The 21,465-nt window shown below is 44.2% G+C and overlaps 1 protein-coding gene across 3 annotated transcripts in view; it reads left to right on the plus strand.

Moving 5' to 3' along the window:
• The first annotated feature begins 1,383 nt into the window (after nt 1-1,383).
• Nucleotides 1,384-21,465, plus strand: part of LOC142245684 (interferon-induced very large GTPase 1-like) — a 38,562-nt gene continuing 18,480 nt past the window's right edge. Inside the window, exons 1-2 of one of the 3 annotated variants that reach the window (XM_075318613.1) lie at nt 1,384-1,470; nt 13,775-14,074. In XM_075318613.1, the coding sequence (XP_075174728.1) occupies nt 13,792-14,074 (283 nt within the window). In that variant the 5' untranslated portion in view covers nt 1,384-1,470; nt 13,775-13,791. Of the gene's footprint in view, nt 1,471-2,987; nt 3,043-13,774; nt 14,075-21,465 lie in introns of those variants that run through there. The other 2 variants (XM_075318615.1, XM_075318614.1) reach the window with 2 other exon arrangements.

Consider the following 21,465-nt stretch of genomic DNA (forward strand, 5'->3'; position numbering starts at 1 on the left):
AGTCTGGAGACGGAGCTGGTGGGCCGAGTCTCCTCTGTCTCTGAGAGATGACATCATCCTCTGCACCGGCAGGCAGCTTGTGTGGAGAATGAATCCTCCCTCCTGCAGGCCCTTAACAGGTGAGGAAGGGGCCCGTGTCAGCTCTGCATAATGATATGCATTCAGCTGATCGGGCCCCTGCTTCTCCTGTTAGGGTATGTCTGCACTTTGCTTTTTTACCTGCTTTTTCGCTGCTTTTTCAACTGCAGCGTTTTAATGCCAAAATTGATGTGTTCTGCTTTTCAAGCAAAGTCTATGGGAATTTGAGATTTCTTGTGCGCACTATGCTGTTCAAAACGCTGCGTTTTTGTGGCAGAAATTTGGGCAAAAACTCTGCTTTAGGCTATGTCCGCACTTTGCGTCACGGTACTTGCAATTCAATAGGCAAATGGCAAAAACAATTGACATGCTGCTTCTTTAAGAAGCAGAGTTTTTGCCCAAACTCTGCCACAAAAACGCAGCGTTTTGAACAGCATAGTACGCACAAGAAATCTCAAATTCCCATAGACTATGCTTGAAAAGCAGAACACATCCATTTTGGCATTAAAACGCTGCAGTTGAAAAAGCAGCGAAAAAGCAGGTAAAAAAGCAAAGTGTGGACATAGCCTAAAACGCTGCATTTGAAAAAGCAAGTAAAAAAGCAAAGTGCGGACAGACACAGCCTAAGTGTTCAAGCTGCCGCTGGCAAAGGAAATCCCTATCTGTTTTCAGGACCTAGGGGCCCCTTCACACTCGGGGCCCCTGGGCGCCTGCACATGCTGTATGTCCGCCACTGCGTATAGTGCTTTTGATTCTTGTGTATGACAGTAATACCCATTTCCTCTTCACTCATAAAGTGCTTGGATTACTGCCTCTAAGTAGAATATATCTTTGTACAGTGTTAGCCAGTAGAGATAAAAAATTGTTTAAAAGAACTGAAGTCCTCAGTGGTTAATACCTTTTAATGGCTACTGAAAAGATGGTAATAATAGCAGCTTTCCAGACTACTCCGGTCTCTTCATCAGGCTCAGTATAACACAAAATCTGAAGAGTCACATAGACTCTTATGTGACTCTTCATGTACTATACTGAGTTCTTTTAAACAATTTTTTGCCTCTAAGTATGAATTGTGGGGGATGCGTCACACCTGCTGCTACTTTACCCTCGCACTCTATAGAGTTTGTCTGTATATAAGGCTGATGGGCTCATGATATCCAGATTTTAAGGGTTAAAGGCCAGGAGTTGAATTTCATAAACAAGAGCACTTGACTCATATAGAAAGTGAAAATAAAACCTAAAACAGTTTTCTGGGAAATCATCTCCTTTGTCAGAGGCCCCCGCCCTCACACACTATATACTCCGGAATCACCAGATCTCCATAGATCCAGGACAGGGGCAGCCGGTGCAGGGGAAGCTTCTGCAGATCTGCGGGGTGCGAGCTCTGGTGTCGGGGTGAGTCTGGATTGTGCTGCAATTGTTTAAATATTTTGTAAATACAATTATCTCTCAGCCGGATTCAGGGGGAATATATACGGACAGAGTTTGGGGAGTGAGCAGGGTGAGGGGGGATTAAGTAAAAAACATCATACCGTGACTTGCAATGCAGCAAATCCAATTCTGCTCACCTTTGTCCAATGCCACACCTGTATGGCTCACAGGTGTATATGAAGACCCAAGGAAAGCAGAAGAAGGGGCCGATCCAGGACTAAAGTCCAAGCACTTATTTAATCCTATAGAAATTGATATGCTGTAGGCATTCAGAGATCTGTATTACACGCTCATAATCATAGATACAGACAATGTAACAAAGATCCATTATATACAAAGTTAAAACCAATTAACATTCTTGATTAACACATGAGTAGGAGAAATAACTCTTTACGTTCTCTCTCTACAGCCATATTAAATAGTACAGCAGAATAGCAGATAATGCACACACAAAAAAACAAGGGTTATTAATGTGTTCTGCAAGTGTTTTTTTTTATTTTTCTTTGTTATTTATATTTCTACTTGTGCAACTAATATATTTTAAATCACATATATTGCAAAGAACACAATAAACGACATGGGTAGTATCGCAATTCATCATACATCAGCTGTTATAATGATCATCCATCGTCGATGTCCTTTGGGCATAAACACAAACATTACATTTACCAGAACACTTAGGCTGGTTTCACACATCCCGGTTTTTGTCGTGCGGCACAATCCAATAAAAAACGGAAAGAATAGATCCAGCGTGTGTTGCTGCCGGATTTGCTCTTTCCCCCATAGACTTGTATTAGCTCCAGATTGTGCCGCATGGCCTTGCGTTGCATCCAGCTTTGGCCAGATCCGGCGTAAATAGCTGATCCGGCGACTGGATGGAATGCTGCTTGCAACGTTTTTTGTCTCCGGCGAAAAACTGTATCGCGCCGGATCCGGCGGCGTGAGTTACAATGAAAGCCTATGAACGCCTGATCCGTAGTCATCTGGCATATGATGGAATCCAACAATGGATTTGTTTTTTGTTTCTGGGCCTGCCCAGAGTGTCTCTTTCTCTCTCTTTCTCTCAGTCGGTCCTCCCTCCTTCATACTCACTGATCACCGGTGCGGCACTGCACGGCTGTCACACGGCTCTGGCGGCTTCAACAGCTTTTGAAAATGCCGGCCGCTCATTATTCCATCTCGTATTGCAATCGGGGTTATAAGGAGTTAATGGCAGCCCATAGCTGTCACTAAGTCCTAGGCTAATCATGGCAGGCATCTAAGAGACACCCCCAATGATTAATCTGTAGTGAAAGTAAATAAACACAAACACCGAAAAATCCTTTACATGAAATAAAAGACAAAAAATCCCCCTCTTTCACCACTTTATTAACCCCCAAATACCCCTCCAGGTCCGACGTAATCCACATGAGGTCCCACGACGCTTCCAGCTCAGCTACATGAAGCTGATAGGTGCGGCAGTAGAACACCGCTGCTCACTGTGAGCTCCACAGAGCAACTAAAGTGAGTCGTGCTGTCAGCGATGATGTCACTCAGGTAATGCTGGTGTGTGTGCGGTATGATGATGGGGGTGGTAGTGCCTGCGTGTGTGCGGTGATGATGGGGACAGTAGTGCCAGTGTGTGCGGTGATGATGGCGGCGGTAGTGCCAGTGTGTGTGCGGGATGATGGGAGCGGTAGTGCCGGTGTGTGTGCGGGGATGATGGGGGCGGTAGTGCTGGTGTGTGTGTGCGGGGATGATGGGAGCGGTAGTGCCTGCGTGTGTGCGGTGATGATGGGGACGGTAGTGCCAGTGTGTGCGGTGATGATGGGGGTGGTAGTGCCGGTGTGTGTGCGGGGATGATGGGAGCGGTAGTGCCGGCGTGTGTGCGGGGATGATGGGAGCGGTAGTGCCTGCGTGTGTGTGGTGATGATGGGGGTGGTAGTGCCGGTGTGTGTGCGGGGATGATGGGAGCGGTAGTGCCGGTGTGTGTGCGGGGATGATGGGAGTGGTAGTGTCAGTGTGTGCGCGGGATGATGGGAGCGGTAGTGCCGGTGTGTGTGCGGGGATGATGGGAGCGGTAGTGCCGGTGTGTGCGGGGATGATGGGAGCGGTAGTGCCAGTGTGTGTGCGGGGATGATGGGAGTGGTTGTGTTGGTGTGTGTGCGGGGATGATGGGAGCTCTCTCACTCTCTGGCATGAAAAAGGGGGGTTAAAAAAGATCCCTTTTTTTGTTGGATCCGTCACATCAATTTTTACACAATCTGCGACGGATCCATTGCATCAGGCACAAACCGGATTGTGCCTGATGGCAAAAACCGGATTGTGCCTGATGGCAAAAACCGGATGTGTGAAACCGGCCTTGCATGTCTCCTGCCCTGTATAACTGCCATGAATAACTTCTGTGCACTTATTAAAATCAGCACTTGTTTAAAATCTGCAAAAATGCTTCCCCTTGGCTGGGTTTACTTATATAGCAAGGTTTGTGCTTAGATCTGGGTGAATTTAGCTCGTTAATCAATCAATCAGCTAACTTTAGACAAAAAGAGGCAATAAGTTGCAATCACAACAAACATGCATGCTAGCAAGATCATAAACCTCATGAGCAAGTGACAAAAATGTCAACATCCAAGAACAAGCTCAGTTAGAACTAATGATGATCTATACCATTTCATTGCTATAAGCAGAAAGCGGAGTTAGAGACGTGACAATAGTATATGCTGTACAGGTAAGGCTGCTGTCACACTGTTTTTTTAACATGCGTCCTGAACGTTTTTTTTGCTGAAAAAAGCGGTTTAGTGCAAATACATTTTAATTTCAATGCATTTGCAATGGACACGCGTCTACATGCGCTCACATGCGTTTGCGTGCAGTTTAGTGAGGATCCGACGAGTTGCAGTACTTTAACATTTTTCAAAATCGTTACTTGTAGCGTTTTTGAGCTGCGTTCAAATACTGTTTATCACTGGATCCTGACTATACTGCACGCAAACGCATGTGAATGGTGGCATGCTGAAAGACAGGTTCCTGTCTGGCGTGATCAGAGTCTCGCTCGCTCTCTTGGTCTCTATTCTCTCTCTGTCGGTCTCTCCCTCGGTCGGTCAGTCTGTTGGTCAGTGTCTCTCGGTCTCTCCCTCTCCCCCTCTCTCATACTCACCGATAACCGGCGCGGCACTGCACGGCTGTCACGCTGCTCTGGCGGCTTCTCCTCTTTTCAAAATGCCAGCCGCTCATTATTCCATCTCGTATTCCCTGCTTCCCCCACCCACCAGCGCCTATGATTGGCTGCAGTCAGACACACCCCCACGCTGAGTGACAGCTGTCTCACTGCAACCAATAACAGCCGCCGGTGGGCGGGTCTATATTGTGCAGTACAATAAATAATTAAAAAAAAAACGGCCTGCGGTCCCCCCAATTTTGATACCAGCCAAGACAAAGCCACACAGCTGAAGGCTGGTATTCTCAGGATGGGCAGCCCCACGTTATGGGGAGCCCCCCCCAGCCTCAAAATGTCAGCCAGCAGCCACCAGGAATTGCCGCATCCATTAGATGTGACAGTCCCGTGACTCTACCCGGCTCATCCCGAATTGCCCTGGTGCGGTGGCAATCGGGGTAATAAGGAGTTAATGGCAGCCCATAGCTGTCACTAAGTCTTAGGTTAATCATGGCAGGCATCTATGAGACATCTTCCATGATCAACCTGTAAATGAAATAAGTGAAATAAACACATACACCCGAAAAAATCCTTTATTTGAAATAAAAGACCAAAAAACACCCTCTTTCACCACTTTATGAAAATCCCCAAATACCCCTCCAGGTCCGACGTAATCCACACGAGGTCCCACGACGCTTTCAGCTCTGCTACATCAGAAGCTGACAGGAGTGGCAGTGCCTGCGTTTGTACAGTGATGATGTGGGCGATAGTGTCTCTCTCTTTTTCTCTCTCTCTCTCTTTTTCTCTCAGAGATAAAGAAGCTATACTAAATGTCTGTAAATAAGTAGTCAGAAATATTCAGAATGTAAACATGTACCTATCTGATATAAACACAACATGCACATGCCAATGGCTATCATTTACACCATTAACTGCATAAGTAAAAGGAAAATATTCAAGGCACAAAAAGGGAGTAATATAAGATTATAAATAGAAGACACTATGGTCAAAATGAATTTTATATATATATATATATATATATATATATATATATACACACACACAAAATCAACCTATGTATGACATATCACAATGAGGAAGCTCTTACACTAGAGTTTGAGGCTACATGCTCACGCTGCATCTTTTTGTGTTCACAAACTGCAGCCAAAACTGCAGCTAAATTGCACCTTGTCAGAGAGAGCCTCGAAATGTCACAAAAAATGCATGTAATTTTTAGTGCGTTTTCCACAACATGCATTTTTGCAGCGTTTTTGTGACAAATGTTGACAAAAACGCAGGAAGAATGAACATGCTGCATTTTTTTGTCACAAACCTTTGACAAATAAAACGCTGACAAATAAACTGCAACGTGCGCAGCAAATCTGACTTCTCATAGACTTTGCTGGGAATCAAAATGAAGCAAAAACACATGTGAAAAATACACCAAAAACGCACCAAAAATGCAACTAAAATGACATGCATTTTTTTGTGACATTTTGAGGCTCTCTGATAAGGTGCAGTTTGGCTGCAGTTTTGGCTGCAGTTTGTGAACACAAAAAGATGCAGCGTGCGCATGTAGCCTAATACAGACCCTTAAATGTTCTGTTTAAATGATCATTATCTCCGAATAACAACTAGGATTCAGCCTATTGGCAAATGCGCATTGCGCTGAGCCGCACAGCTAGCAGCCATCAAGGTGAGCTGCACGTGACTGGAACCACAGATGCCCAGTTACCATGACACCCATGCATTGCGTGGACACCATAGAGATTCCGAGGACAGTGTGGGGACACGCAAGGGCACAGCAGGCATGTGCACGTCATATGCAACTGAGAGGAGGGATAATTATATGCAGCTGGGTAACAGGAAGAATACAGAATCATTCTTAAAGTGCAAGTGCAATAAAAAGAACAAGATTCCCAGTCTAATGTATGACAGTTGACTTATTCAGTGACCATTGAGGATCAGAAAAAGGACAAAAATGAGGAAGCCGAACAAATAACCAGAGTGGCTGGAACCTTAACAGACTGCAGACCTAATCCTGACACACAACTAGAAGTAGCTGTGGGACGAGCCTACGATGACCTAGTTATCTCGACACAGCCGGAGAACTAAATATTCTTACACAGAGAAAAATTAGAAAAGCTAATCTGTCTCGGAGCAATCCCTAAAAGATATAGATAGCCCCACACATGTAAATACTACGGTGATATAAGAAAACACAATACATAGCTAGAAAACAGATTCAGCAACTGAGGCCCAAACTATCTATATAGGAAAGGATAGGACAGAGCACTGTCTGCAGCCATAAAAACCCTAATAAATCTCAGCACGCCTGATATGGAAAAAGCCCTGAGCCAACACAGGCTCTCCCCCACTAAATCAGTACTCTGGTGTTACTGCGATCCAAAAAACACTAATATAGATGAGAGACTGAATTTAATACCAAGTATGACAAAACACAATACATAGCAGAACATGGAGCTAGGTATACGGACACTCCCAGCAGGGAATAATCCAACTCCACCAAGGACTCCACACAGGCAAAATCAGGAATCAAGCATTAGTATCAAAACAGAAAAAACTACAAGAAAGTGGAAACAATAAGCAGAGGTACAAAGACACCTTATCTGAGAGGAGCTCTGGTAGAGAGCAGGGCTGGTTTCAGAATGTCCTTAGCACACAGGAGATACATTGAGCACCGGCAAGGAATATGAGAAAACTACTCAGTTATACAGGCCCAATCTGAATGGCCTGATTGCCAGTCCCCTACAGGTGTCTGGCTCCCATTCAATAAGTCAACTGCACCGCCAGCACTGACCACAAAAGGGAGCCCCAAACTGGAAAATGTATTCACAACAGTTGACAGTGAAAGCTGATAATAATATAAAGTGACAATGCATGAGTGAAACAACACATACAATTAGAAAAAAAACATTGATGACAAAAATATATATAATTTCCATGTACCAAAATGTAATATTTTACATACAAGATACTGAAGTGATAATGAATTAAAATGACATTTCATGGTGCATTCAAAGGTTCAAAACCTAGTATCTCCAACTCCATATTATTTTCCAATAGGTGATTACATCTCCAAAAGGTTAAATAAAAATAATGAAGGGATATATTGTTAAAAATATACAGTCATGGCCAAAAGTTTTGAGAATGACACCAAAATTATATTTTCACATGATCTGTTCCCTCTGGTTTTTAATTGTGTTTGTCTGATGTTTACATCACATACAGAAATATAATTGCAATCATATTATGAGTCCCAAAAGGTTCTATTGACAGTTAGAATGAGTTAATGCAGCAAGTCAATATTTGCAGTGTTGCCCCTTCTTCTTCAGGACCTCTGCAATTCTCCCTGTCATGCTCTCAATCAACTTCTGGAGCAAATCCTGACTGATAGCTGTCCATTCTTGGATAAGCAATGCTTGCATTTTGCCAGAATTTGTTGGTTTTTGTTTGTCCACCCGTCTCTTGAGGATTGCCCACAAGTTCTCAATGGGATTAAGATCTGGGGAGTTTCCAGGCCATGGACCCAAAATCTCTATGTTTTGTTCCATGAGCCATTTAGTGATCACCTTTGCTTTATGGCAAGGTGCTCCATCATGCTGGAAAAGGCATTGTTGGGGCCAAACTTCTCTTGGACAGTTGGGAGAAGTTGCTCTTGGAGGACATTCTGGTACCATTCTTTATTCATGGCTGTGTTTTTAGGCAAGACAGTTGAATCGTTTCAGGATGCTTAACAGTTGGCATGAGACAAGACTGGTGCTAGCGCTCACCTCTTCTTCTCCTAATAAGCTGTTTTCCAGATGTCCCAAAGAATCGAAAAGGGGGTTCATCTGAGAAAATGACTTTACCCCAGTCCTCAGCAGTCCACTCCCTGTACCTTTTGCAGAATATCAGTCGGTCCCTGATGTTTTTTCTGGAGAGAAGTGGCTTCTTTGCTGCCCTCCTTTAAACCAGGCCTTGCTCAAAGAGTGTCCGCCTCACAGTGCGTGCAGAAGCACTCACACCAGCCTGCTGCCATTGCTGAGCTAGCTCGGCACTGCTGGTAGTCCGATCCCGCAGCTGAAACAGTTATAAGATACGGTCCTGGCGTTTGCTGGTCCTTCTTGGGCGCCCTGGAGCCTTTTTGGCAACAATGGAAGCTCTCTCCTTGAAGTTCTTGATGATGCGATAGATTGTTGACTGAGGTGCAATCTTTGTAGCTGCGATACTCTTCCCTGTTAGGCCATTTTTGTGGAGATCAATGATGGCTGCACGTGTTTCTTTAGAGATAACCATGGTTAACTGAAGAGAAACAATGATCCCAAGCACCAGCCTCCTTTTAAAGTGTCCATTGGTATCATTCTTACTTAATCATGACTGATTGTTCCATTAACACAGGTGTGGGTGTTGATGAGGACAGGGCTGGCGATCAATCACTAAAACAATGTTAGCTGCTCCTTTTAAGGCAGGAATGCAATGATGTTGAAATGTGTTTTGGGGGTTAAAGTTCATTTTCTTAGCTAATATTGACTTTGCACATAATTGCTGTTAAGCTGATCACTCTTTATGACATTCTGGAGTATATGCAAATTGCCATTAGAAAAACGTAAGCAGTAGACTTTGTAAAAATTAATATTTGTAGCATTCTCAAAACTTTTGGCCATGACTGTACTCTTAAATATATTTTTCTTCAAATACGTGATAAGACGCATGAAAGATGGACTTCAAGATATATAAAAAATAAATGTATTTTATATCTGATAAAAATGGTTGCCAAATTATAAAGTTGCAATTCAGTTACAGAAAAGAAAACTAATATTCTTGTTAGCTTACATAAGAGAGTTCAATTAGTCCATACTCATCAATAGAAATATTCATTCATCTTTCGTTAGTTCTGAATGGTAAGGCAAGAATGATATGCTATAGGCCTGACATCATGTGTTCATCTTGCAGGCTGGATGGATCCTGGGACAGTTGGCGACGTGCAGGAGTGAGAGAGACCCCCTCCCTCCGTGTCATGTTATATATATGGCAGCTGTCCAAACCATATAGGGTTATTTTGTTGAGCACAGTTACACATGATGTAATCACTAGAAGCTTCCAGATAGAATGATATATATATATATATCATACCATGTCAGCATTTTACCTAGATTCGATACATATATTCAATACAGATACCTTTATCTTAATTTAAGTACTGTTATCAATAAGCTATGCCCTCCAACATAAACAGAACTGTGGACATATATAATATGTCCTATTATAACGTATTTGATAACTAGATGTATTAATTTTAATGTTTTTACATATATTAACAGTGAAAGTAAGGGGACTATAGAAAAAAGTGTGGCACCGTTATGGGCGCAGTCTGTGTGCCTTTCTTTGGCAATTTTTTTGTGGATTACTGGGAGAGAGAATTCGTTGGCAATTGGCTCGTGCAGGCCATTGACCAAGTCCAACCATGGGTTAGATACATTCATGACCTTCTGATATTATGGCAGGGTACAAGCACAATGCACTGGCCTATGACTGGTGTGGCTCAACCTTAAGCCAGCCATAGATATTAGATGTCTATTGTTCGGCTGACAGCCATCTCAGCTGACTCTCTCATATGCAGGAGCATTGTTTTGGTCGTGGGCTCATGTATTCTCTATGAGAGAGAAGCCCATTGACAAGACCCACACATAAAGCTCCCGTCCAGTAGTATAATCAAACATAGAGCCCCTCCTGTAAAATATTATATGGCAGGTCTGTGCAAAAACTAGTTTATTCACCCAGATGTGTTTCTCCCTCCACCATTTACCTGCTGCCCCTTATTACACACAGTGACCTCTCTTTACATTGTATTCAGTGTAGTACTTTATTATATATAGTATTGCTCCTTGTGTATGTGGTACTCCTATTTTGGAGTGTAATGAATGGGGTCATATACAGTGTGAGTCAAAGTGTCACTTGGGCAATGCATAAATGGACAGTGAGCAAAGAAATATTTGTGTTGTGTGTCATGAATAATCAGTATCTTCTGTCACAGACACATAAAGCAGTGAATTATAATAAACTTCTGCACTACAAAAGGGCCCTGTTATGTTCTTACACAGGATTTCTCTTCAGTCTATGTCCACACCTAGTGCCTCCTTATGTGTCTTTCTCCTCTCCAGCATTTCCCTTGTTTGTCTCATCTCCTTGTCCTTCCCTGGGTGTCTTCCTCTGTAGCTCTTTACTTGTGTCTTCTGAATATCCTCCTCCTCTCCAGTATTTCCCTTATTTCTCCCATCTTCTTGTCCTTTCCTGGCTGTCTTCCTCTGTAACTCTTTACTTGTGTCTTCTGAATATCCTCCTCCTCTCCAGTATTTCCCTTATTTCTCCCATCTTCTTGTCCTTACATAGGTGTCTTCCCCTGCAGTCCTTGCTTTCCCTCTTCTCTCTACTGAATATCCTCCTCTTTCCAGCATATCCATTGTTTCTCCTATCTCCTCTCCTTCCCTGTGTCTTCCTCTGCAGCTTTTTTGACTCTTCGGATATCCTCCTCCTCTTTAGCATGTTCCTTGTTCCTCACATTTTCCTGTCCTTTCCTGCATCTCTTCCTCTGGACCTCTCCTCTAATCTCTTCTGAATATACTCTACTTTAGTCTTTTCCTTGCTCCTCAGATCTTCCTGTCCTTCCTTGCGTGTATTCGTTTGCAGCCCTCCCCTTCTCTCTTGTGAATATCCTCCTTATCTCCAGCATATCCCTTGTTCCACATCTCCTTGTTCTTTCCTGGGTATCTCAGCTTTCCCCTTGTTTCTTCTGAATATCCTCCACCTGTCCAATCTTTCCCTTGTTCCTTTCATCTTCTTCCCTGGATGTCTTTCTCTGCAGCTCCTCCTGTGTTTCTTCCAGATATCCTCCTCTTCTCCAACTTTTCCCTTGCTCCTCCCATTTCCCTACCTCTTCTGGTGGCTGTCTTCTTTTGCAAGCTTCCCCATGGTTTCCAGGATACCTCTTCTCTTCTTGTTGTTCTGTTCTTCCATAATTGTCTACTTGTCTCGCCCCGGAGGTCCTCATCTCTCTCGCTCCGTGGATGGAGTGCCTTGTTTTTTTTTAAATTGTATATTTATTTTTTCCAAAGCAACTTACATATCATAACAAAGGAACAAATCATAGATTTACCAGTTTGAAAAAAAAAAATTGTTTAACCTTCGAATTTTATTTCAAGTAGTACAGCAACTTAACCATGTTTACTCTATATCTCTTGAATCTTGCGGATATCCATAGGAACATCTTAGTATCTTGCGACATTCAACCGTTAATCTATTACGACCCACCCCTGACCAACCTTCGAATCAATCCAAATCCCAACACTTTTTCCTCAGCCTGGTATCCCCCCCACCTCCAACCCTCCCAGTGTACTGCATAGTTTCTCAGTGTGGTACCAAACCATATCTTTAAATGGTAACCTTAATCGTCCACTTTCCTCAGAGCTATGGTAGGCTAGGATAAACTCCCTCCACTTCTTAGAATGTTTACCAATTCGTTCTGACTTCCTTACCACATCTATTCCCCCTAGCTCCATCAGCCTCTTTATGTGGATTACCACTGCTTCGAACGAGGGGACTTTTGGATCTAACCAATACTTTAGAATCATCCTCTTAGCTGAGTGTAGAATTACATGTAGTAAAACAGGAGGGTGCTTTCTCCACTTCCCCTCGCCATTCCCCTCCTCCCAGGAATGAAATAGCACCAGACCAGGGGTAAGAATAATCTTTAAGTCCCAAAGCTTTGAAACGCAATCTGACAGTTGAGCCCACAGGGGTTTCAGGTAAGGGCAGGACCACAGTCTGTGGTAAAGGTCAGACGCTTCTATATTACATTTTGGGCAGCAGGTTATCCTCTCTGGTTTCTCTAACATTTTGGGGAGATTAAATGCGTATATCGCTCAGTGCATTATTTTGTATAGAGTTTCCCGCCATTGCTCGTTTAATATTGCTTTCCGTAAAGTCCTCCAACCCTCCCTAATTTTTACTCCCATGTAAAGGCGGCGTTACATGCCACGATATATCGTGCGATCGCACCCGGCCCCGTCATTTTTGCGTCACGAGCAATTCATTGCCCGTGGCGCATAATGTCATTAACCCCCGTCACACGTACTTACCTCTCTCACAACGTTGCTGTGGGCGGCGAACATCCTCTTCCTGAAGGGGGAGGGATGTTTGGCATCACAGCGACGTCACACAGAGGCCGCCCAATAGAAGCGGAGGGGCGGAGATGAGCAGGACGTAACTTCCCGCCCACCTCCTTCCTTCCTCATTGCCGGCGGGATACAGGTAAGCTGTGTTCGTCGTTCCCAAGGTGTCACACGTAGCGATGTATGCTGCCACGGGAACGATGAACAACCGGCACGCAGAAGGAGGAATGACATTATGAAAATGAACGACATGTCAACGATCAACGATAAGGTGAGTATTTTTGATCGTTAACAGTCATTCAGACATGTCACACACTACGACATCTCTAACAATGCCAGATGTGCGTCAAGAATTCTTTGACCCCGGCGATATATCGTTCCCCAACTGCTTCTCCCATGACTTAAAAAAACTCTCTGGCTCGCAACCTGACAGCTGATCTCTCATTGCCCCATAAAGAGATGAGATGGACGATGACGTCTGTGCATTTTTCACGAGGCAATAAAACGTGTTGAGCGCCACCTCTTGCGATACATCACGCAGTTAAGACATAACCTTATGTTTCATCTGATCAAATTGTATTATTTGGTTAGGATTAAACCCCGTATTTACCGACCAGTTCCTTTCTGCCCTTTCTGCTTATTGTGTTCGAAGAGTGGAAAAGATGGGGAACAATCCGTATACCCCTGCTCCTCCACTCCTCAAATAATTTATTGCTAGTTCCCTGGCAGAACTCCGGATTCTCCCACAGGGGTTAGTACTTGGATATCTTGTAGGATAGTCCATAGTTCTTCCTCACCGCTCTCCATGTTGCTATCGTATCCCTAAACAGGGAGGACTGCTTTGAGTGCCTTGTTCTAATTATTGCACAGTAGTCAGTAGTTTTTATACTTCCCGTAGGACCACATATATAGTTAATACATGGATCTGCAATGGCAAAAGTAACTGAGCTTGAATTTTTTGCAGGTTGATATTCAGTTATCATGGAGGCATCCAAGACAATCAATCGTCTGAAATGGAAATTCTCAGAGGTGTTTGAGAAGGACGTGGACGGTTTCTTGGATGAAGTGGACTCTCTGCAGCTTATAACATGGGAAGAATACAGAGATCTGTGTGGAGTTGACAGTCCGGTGGAGAAAACACTTAATCTGATTGAACTGATTCTTCACAAGGGAGAAGAGACCTGCCAGAAGTTCCTAAATCATCTAGAGAACATGGTTATCAGATTTCCAGGATTGTTACCATTGTCTGAACACTTCCATGACAGTGAGTATCGTACCTCCATTATATGACAGGTGGGGGGCACTCCCACAGTGCAGTACTAATAGAAATGTCTTATACACGTATTACTAATTCAAAATAATACGCAGAGGGCATATGGTCTTACTAAGGACCCAGGCTCCTCTGTAACAAATCCTAAAATAATGTCCTCAGGAGATTTCCAGAACTACAATGTTGATAATATGAACTTAAGTCATCAGGATAATATTAGTGGTAGTGATGAGCGAGTACTAAAATGCTCGGGAGCTCGAGGCTCGGGCCGAGCATCTCAAAATACTCGTGTACTCGGCCCGAGCACCGAGCCCAATGTTATCCTATGGGAGACCCGAGTATTATTCTGAAATGACCCCCGGCAGCATGTAGAAACCATAAAACTGTAAATTAAAAAAAAAAACGTGCGTGTGTGTGTAAGCGTGCATATATATATATACACGCGGAGTGGAGTGCGGGAGGGGCCGTAGCCGAGCGGGGAAGTGTCGGGCTAAAAGCATGGTCATGCTGTGAGGGCCGGCCAATCACTGCAATTCCACAAGTAACAGGGCTGTGGCATTGCAGTGGTCTGCCAGCCAATCCCTGCATAAGGGATGGCTCTAAAAAGAGTGCCAACATGAAGACCACGAGTACAGCACGAGTATCGCGAAATTGCTCGGTCCCCGCCGAGTAGCCAGAGTACAGTGATACTCATGCGAGTACCGAGTAGTGACAAGCATACTCGCTCAACACTAATTAGTGGGTGTCCAATATCCGGTACCGCAAATGATCAGCTGTTCGCATGTCCCATGCCCACTGAGAGTACACAGTGTATACAGCCTTAACTCAGCTCCGTAGTGGCTATTCTTGCTTAGGCCGGTTTCACACATCCGGCTTTTCGCCGGTTTGCCAGATACGGCGCACGCTAGTACAGTGTATACAGTACAATGGCAGCGCGACAAGCGCCGGACACATGCTGTCATGTGACCGGAGTATATGACTTGGACGTTGCTGCGCTGCCATTGTACTGTATATACTGTACTGACGTACGCCGAGTCCGACAAACCGGCGAAAAGCCGGATGTGTGAAACTTCAATATACAGTCATATGAAAAAGTTTGGGCACCCCTATTAATCTTAACCTTTTTTCTTTATAACAATTTGGGTTTTTGCAACAGCTATTTCCGTTTCATATATCTAATAACTGATGGACTCAGTAATATTTCTGAATTGAAATGAGGTTTATTGTACTAACAGAAAATGTGCAATCCGCATTTAAACAAAATTTGACCGGTGCAAAAGTATGGGCACCCTTATCAATTTCTTGATTTGAACACTCCTAACTACTTTTTACTGACTTATTAAACCACTAAAATGGTTTTGTAACCTCATTGAGCTTTGAACTTCATAGGCAGGTGTATCCAATCATGAGAAAAGGTATTTAAGGTGGCCACTTGCAAGTTGTTCTCCTATTTGAATCTCCTATGAAGAGTGGCATCATGGGCTCCTCAAAACAACTCTCAAATGATCTGAAAACAAAGATTATTCAGCATAGTTGTTCGGGGGAAGGTACAAAAAGTTGTCTCAGAGATTTAAACTGTAAGTTTCCACTGTGAGGAACATAGTAAGGAAATGGAAGAACACGGGTACAGTTCTTGTTAAGCCCAGAAGTGGCAGGCCAAGAAAAATATCAGAAAGGCAGAGAAGACGAATGGTGAGAACAGTCAAGGACAATCCACAGACCACCTCCAAAGACCTGCAGCATCATCTTGCTGCAGATAGTGTCAATGTGCATCGGTCAACAATACAGCGCACTTTACACAAGGAGAAGCTGTATGGGAGAGTGATGCGAAAGAAGCCGTTTCTACAAGCACGACACAAACAGAGTCGCCTGAGGTATGCAAAAGCACATTTGGACAAGCCAGTTACATTTTGGAAGAAGGTCCTATGGACTGATGAAACAAAGATTGCGTTGTTTGGTCATATAAAAAGGCGTTATGCATGGAGGCAAAAAAATACAGCATTCCAAGAAAAGCACTTGCTACTCACAGTAAAATTTGGTGGAGGTTCCATCATGCTTTGGGGCTGTGTGGCCAATGCCGGCACCGGGAATCTTGTTAAAGTTGAGGGTCGCATGGATTCAACTCAGTATCAGCAGATTCTTGACAATAATGTGCAAGAATCAGTGACGAAGTTGAAGTTACGCAGGGGATGGATATTTCAGCAAGACAATGATCCAAACACCGCTCCAAATCTACTCAGGCATTCATGCAGAGGAACAATTACAATGTTCTGGAATGGCCATCCCAGTCCCCAGACCTGAATATCATTGAACATCTGTGGGATGATGTGAAGCGTGCTGTGTCCATGCTCGGCCATCATCAAACTTAACTGAACTGGAATTGTTTTGTAAACAGGAATGGTCAAAAATACCGTCATCCAGGATCCAGAAACTCATTAAAAGCTACAGGAAGCGACTAGAGGCTGTGATTTCTGCAAAAGAAGGATCTACAAAATATCAATGTCACTTTTATGTTGAGGTGCCCATACTTATGCACCAGTCAAATTTTGTTTAAATGCGGATTGCGCATTTTCTGTTAGTACAATAAACCTCATTTCAATCCAGAAATATTCCTCAGTCCATCAGTTATTAGATATATGAAACTGAAATAGCAAAAACCCAAATTGTTATAAAGAAAAAAGGTTACATTAATAGGGGCGTCCAAACTTTTTAATATGACTGTATATCCGATATCTGTCTGTTACATCACAGATCTGAGCTAAGCAATCACTACTGATAACCCCTTAAATTCCGCAGGCGGTCATGGGGTACCATGTTGGTGCTCCAGTGAATATGGCCTATGGCTTGGGATCCCAGTAGATTAATAATTATATTACATATAGCATTACTGTAGTATCCAGTATGCAGAACAAGTGATCAATTGATCACAGGTTGAAGTCACCAAAGAGAACAAATTAAAAAAAAATAATGAATAAAACTGAATCCCATCATTTTCCTCCATTAATACAAATATAAACAAAACATATTCACTATCAGTGAAATACAAAAAATAACATTTATTAACCTGTACTAAAAAAATATGCCATAACTGTTTTTGTTTTGTTTGTTTTTTTGCAGCACATACACCCAAAATGTGATTAAAATCAAACAAAAGGATTATATTTACCCTAAAAATAGTATGAATAAATACAAAAGCTTGACATACAAAAATCAGGCATTTACCCATTGATGGGAAAAAAACCCAAAAAATATGGGTCTCAGAAATTGGTGAAACAAACCAATAATTTTTTTTTTCTTTATTTACTTATTTATTTTTACACATTTTGGAACTTTTTCTTCCTAGTAAAGTAAAAAACAAACAAATAAACGTCATAATAAGAAAACAAACAATGGCAATATTGCATTAAGCAATATTTCACTGTCCCATGTTGTGTGTGGAAGAATGTACTGTGAGGACATCATACTGTGTGTGGGGAATGTATTGTGAGGACATTATACTGTGTGTGTGTGGGGAATGTACTGTGAGGACATTATACTGTGTGTGGGGGGAATGTACTGTGAGGACATTATACTGTGTGTGGGGGGAATGTACTGTGAGGACATTATACTGTGTGTGGGGGGAATGTACTGTGAGGATATCATACTGTGTGCGGGGGGAATGTACTGTGAGGACATCATACTGTGTGTGGGGGGAATGTACTGTGAGGACATCATACTGTGTGTGGGGAGAATGTACTGTGGGGACATTATACTGTGTGTGAGGGTGAATATACTGTGAGGACATCATACTGTGTGTGGGGGGAATGTACTGTGAGGACATCATACTGTGTGTGGGGGGAATGTACTGTGAGGACATTATACTGTGTGTGGGGGGAATGTACTGTGGGGACATTATACTGTGTGTGGGGTGAATATACTGTGAGGACATCATACTGTGTGTGTCGGAATGTACTGTGGGGACATCATACTGTGTGGGGGAATGCACTGTGGGGACATTATACTGTGTCGAGGGAATGTACTGTGGGGACATCATACTGTGTGTGGGGGGAATGCACTGTGAGGACATCATACTGTGTGGAGGGAATGTACTGTGGGGACATCATACAGTGTGTGGGGGAATGTACTGTGGGGACATGATACTGTGTGGCGTGAATGTACTGTGAGGACATCATACTGTGTGTGGGGGGAATGTACTGTGAGGACATCATACTGTGTGTGGGTGGAATGTACTGTGAGGACATCATACTGTGTGTGGGGGGAATGTACTGTGAGGACATCATACTGTGTGTGGGGGGAATGTACTGTGAGGATATCATACTGTGTGCTGGGGGAATGTACTGTGAGGACATCATACTGTGTGTGGGGGGAATGTACTGTGAGGACATCATACTGTGTATGGGGGGAATGCACTGTGGGGACATCATACTGTGTGTGGGGAGAATGTACTGTGGGGGCATCATACTGTGTGTGTGGGAAATGTACTGGGGGGATATCATACTGTGTGTGGAAGAATGTACTGTGAGGACATCATACTGTGTGTGGGGAATGTATTGTGAGGACATTATACTGTGTGTGTGGGGAATGTACTGTGAGGACATTATACTGTGTGTGTGGGGAATGTACTGTGAGGACATTATACTGTGTGTGGGGGGAATGTACTGTGAGGACATTATACTGTGTGTGGGGGGAATGTACTGTGAGGATATCATACTGTGTGCGGGGGGAATGTACTGTGAGGACATCATACTGTGTGTGGGGGGAATGTACTGTGAGGACATCATACTGTGTGTGGGGAGAATGTACTGTGGGGGCATTATACTGTGTATGGGGGAATGTACTGTGAGGACATCATACTGTGTATGGGGGAATGTACTGTGAGGACATCATACTGTGTGTGGGGGGAATGTACTGTGAGGACATCATACTGTGTGTGGGGGGAATGTACTGTGGGGACATCATACTGTGTGTGGGGGGAATGTACTGTGAGGACATCATACTGTGTGTGGGGAGAATGTACTGTGGGGGCATTATACTGTGTATGGGGGAATGTACTGTGAGGACATCATACTGTGTATGGGGTAATGTACTGTGAGGACATCATACTGTGTGTGGGGGGAATGTACTGTGAGGACATCATACTGTGTGTGGGGGGAATGTACTGTGGGGACATCATACTGTGTGTGGGGGGAATGTACTGTGAGGACATCATACTGTCTGTGGGGGGAATGTACTGTGGGGACATCATACTGTGTGTGGGGGGAATGTACTGTGAGGACATCATACTGTGTGTGGGGGGAATTTACTGTGAGGACATCATACTATGTGTGGAGGGAATGTACTGTGAGGACATTATACTGTGTGTGGGGAAATGTACTGTGAGGACATCATACTGTGTGTGGGGGGAATGTACTGTGGGGACATTATACTGTGTGTGAGGGTGAATATACTGTGAGGACATCATACTGTGTGTGTCGGAATGTACTGTGGGGACATCATACTGTGTGGGGGGAATGCACTGTGGGGACATTATACTGTGTCGAGGGAATGTACTGTGGGGACATCATACTGTGTGTGGGGGGAATGCACTGTGAGGACATCATACTGTGTGGAGGGAATGTACTGTGGGGACATCATACAGTGTGTGGGGGAATGTACTGTGGGGACATGATACTGTGTGGCGTGAATGTACTGTGAGGACATCATACTGTGTGTGGGGGGAATGTACTGTGAGGGAATGTACTGTGAGGACATCATACTGTGTGTGGGTGGAATGTACTGTGAGGACATCATACTGTGTGTGGGGGGAATGTACTGTGAGGACATCATACTGTGTGTGGGGGGAATGTACTGTGAGGATATCATACTGTGTGCAGGGGGAATGTACTGTGAGGACATCATACTGTGTGTGGGGGGAATGTACTGTGAGGACATCATACTGTGTGTGGGGGGAATGCACTGTGGGGACATCATACTGTGTGTGGGGAGAATGTACTGTGGGGGCATCATACTGTGTGTGTGGGAAATGTACTGGGGGGATATCATACTGTGTGTGGGGGGAATGTAGTTGTGAGGGCATCATACTGTGTGTGGGGGGAATGTACTTGGGAGGACATCATGCTGTGTGGGGGGGGAATGTAGTGTGGGGGCATCATACTGTGTGTGTGGGGGATATACTGTGGGGGCATCATACTGTGTGTGGGGGGATATACTGTGGGGGCATCATACTGTGTGTGGAGCTAATATACTATGGGAACATCATACTGTTTGTGTGGGAATGTATTATGTGGACATTTGCTAAATAAAGAGTACAAGTGGTTTGGTAAATAGAGATGGTAACTGATGTCTTATGGTGCAGCATTGTGGAATTCTTTGTAGATTAGAAGGAACATTTTAATTAGTGCAATGAGAAATATAGAACAATATTAGTATAATATAGACAGAAAGCAGATGGGCAGAACGATCTATGAGCGATACCGGCAAATCGTAAATACGATCGCCCGATATATCGTCCCATGTAACGGGGCCTTTAGGCTATGTTCACAGAGGTCATTTTTGCGGCATTTTTTTTTCTGCAGCAAAACTTTATTTTGTGGCAGGAGTCTCCTGGTAGTTTTCTGCGTTTTTGGAATGTTTTTTTTTGGCCGGGTTTTGGTGCGGTTTTTATGGTGTATTTGCAGCGGGTTTGTGACGCCCTGGACTAGCCAGGTGGTCACAGACAGGCCCTTGCACAAACACCCGCCCCCCTAAAAAGGTAACAGCAGCCAACCTAAAAACCCAGTCACCCCTCTCAGGTCTTGACATTTACACCAGGGAGCGGAGCCCACCGAGGAGTTCAGATAGCCTGAGGCGGGAAAACACAGCCGATCTATTAGGAGGGAGAGGAGAGTGGAGTAGTTGGAGAGTAGAGGAGTCAAAAAGTAGTGTACGTCTGTCAGGAATCTGGGTCGTAGCCCGGATACCCTGTGGCCAGAAGGCATACGGTGTTTGCCGCCTGCAGGAGCCGGGAAGACGGCTGGTGGAACTGTAAGGGACCGGGACAGGGTAGTGGCCCGCCAGTACCGAACCGGGGAACTAACTGGAAACCGGAGCACCAGGAGGGGTACTCAGACCCAGAATGAGGTCCAGAAGCCACTGGACCACGTCAAATTTACTGATTGAGGTCTGGACCTTAGGTCCTTTCCCGTCCCAAGACCCGAAAGATGGCAACAGCCCACCGAGGGGGATAGAAAGCCACCGCACAGGCAGAGAGATCCCACGGGCCAGCGCCTGCGGGCAAACGGGTTCCCCGACACACACAAAGCCGGGGAGCGGACTACCGCCGTTGAAGCGTAGGCAGTCAACATCTACAACAAGAGGTGCAGGAGAAAGGCAGGAACCACCAACCG

This window comes from Anomaloglossus baeobatrachus, chromosome 7 (genome assembly GCF_048569485.1).
Source record: "Anomaloglossus baeobatrachus isolate aAnoBae1 chromosome 7, aAnoBae1.hap1, whole genome shotgun sequence".
Lineage (NCBI taxonomy): Eukaryota > Metazoa > Chordata > Amphibia > Anura > Aromobatidae > Anomaloglossus > Anomaloglossus baeobatrachus.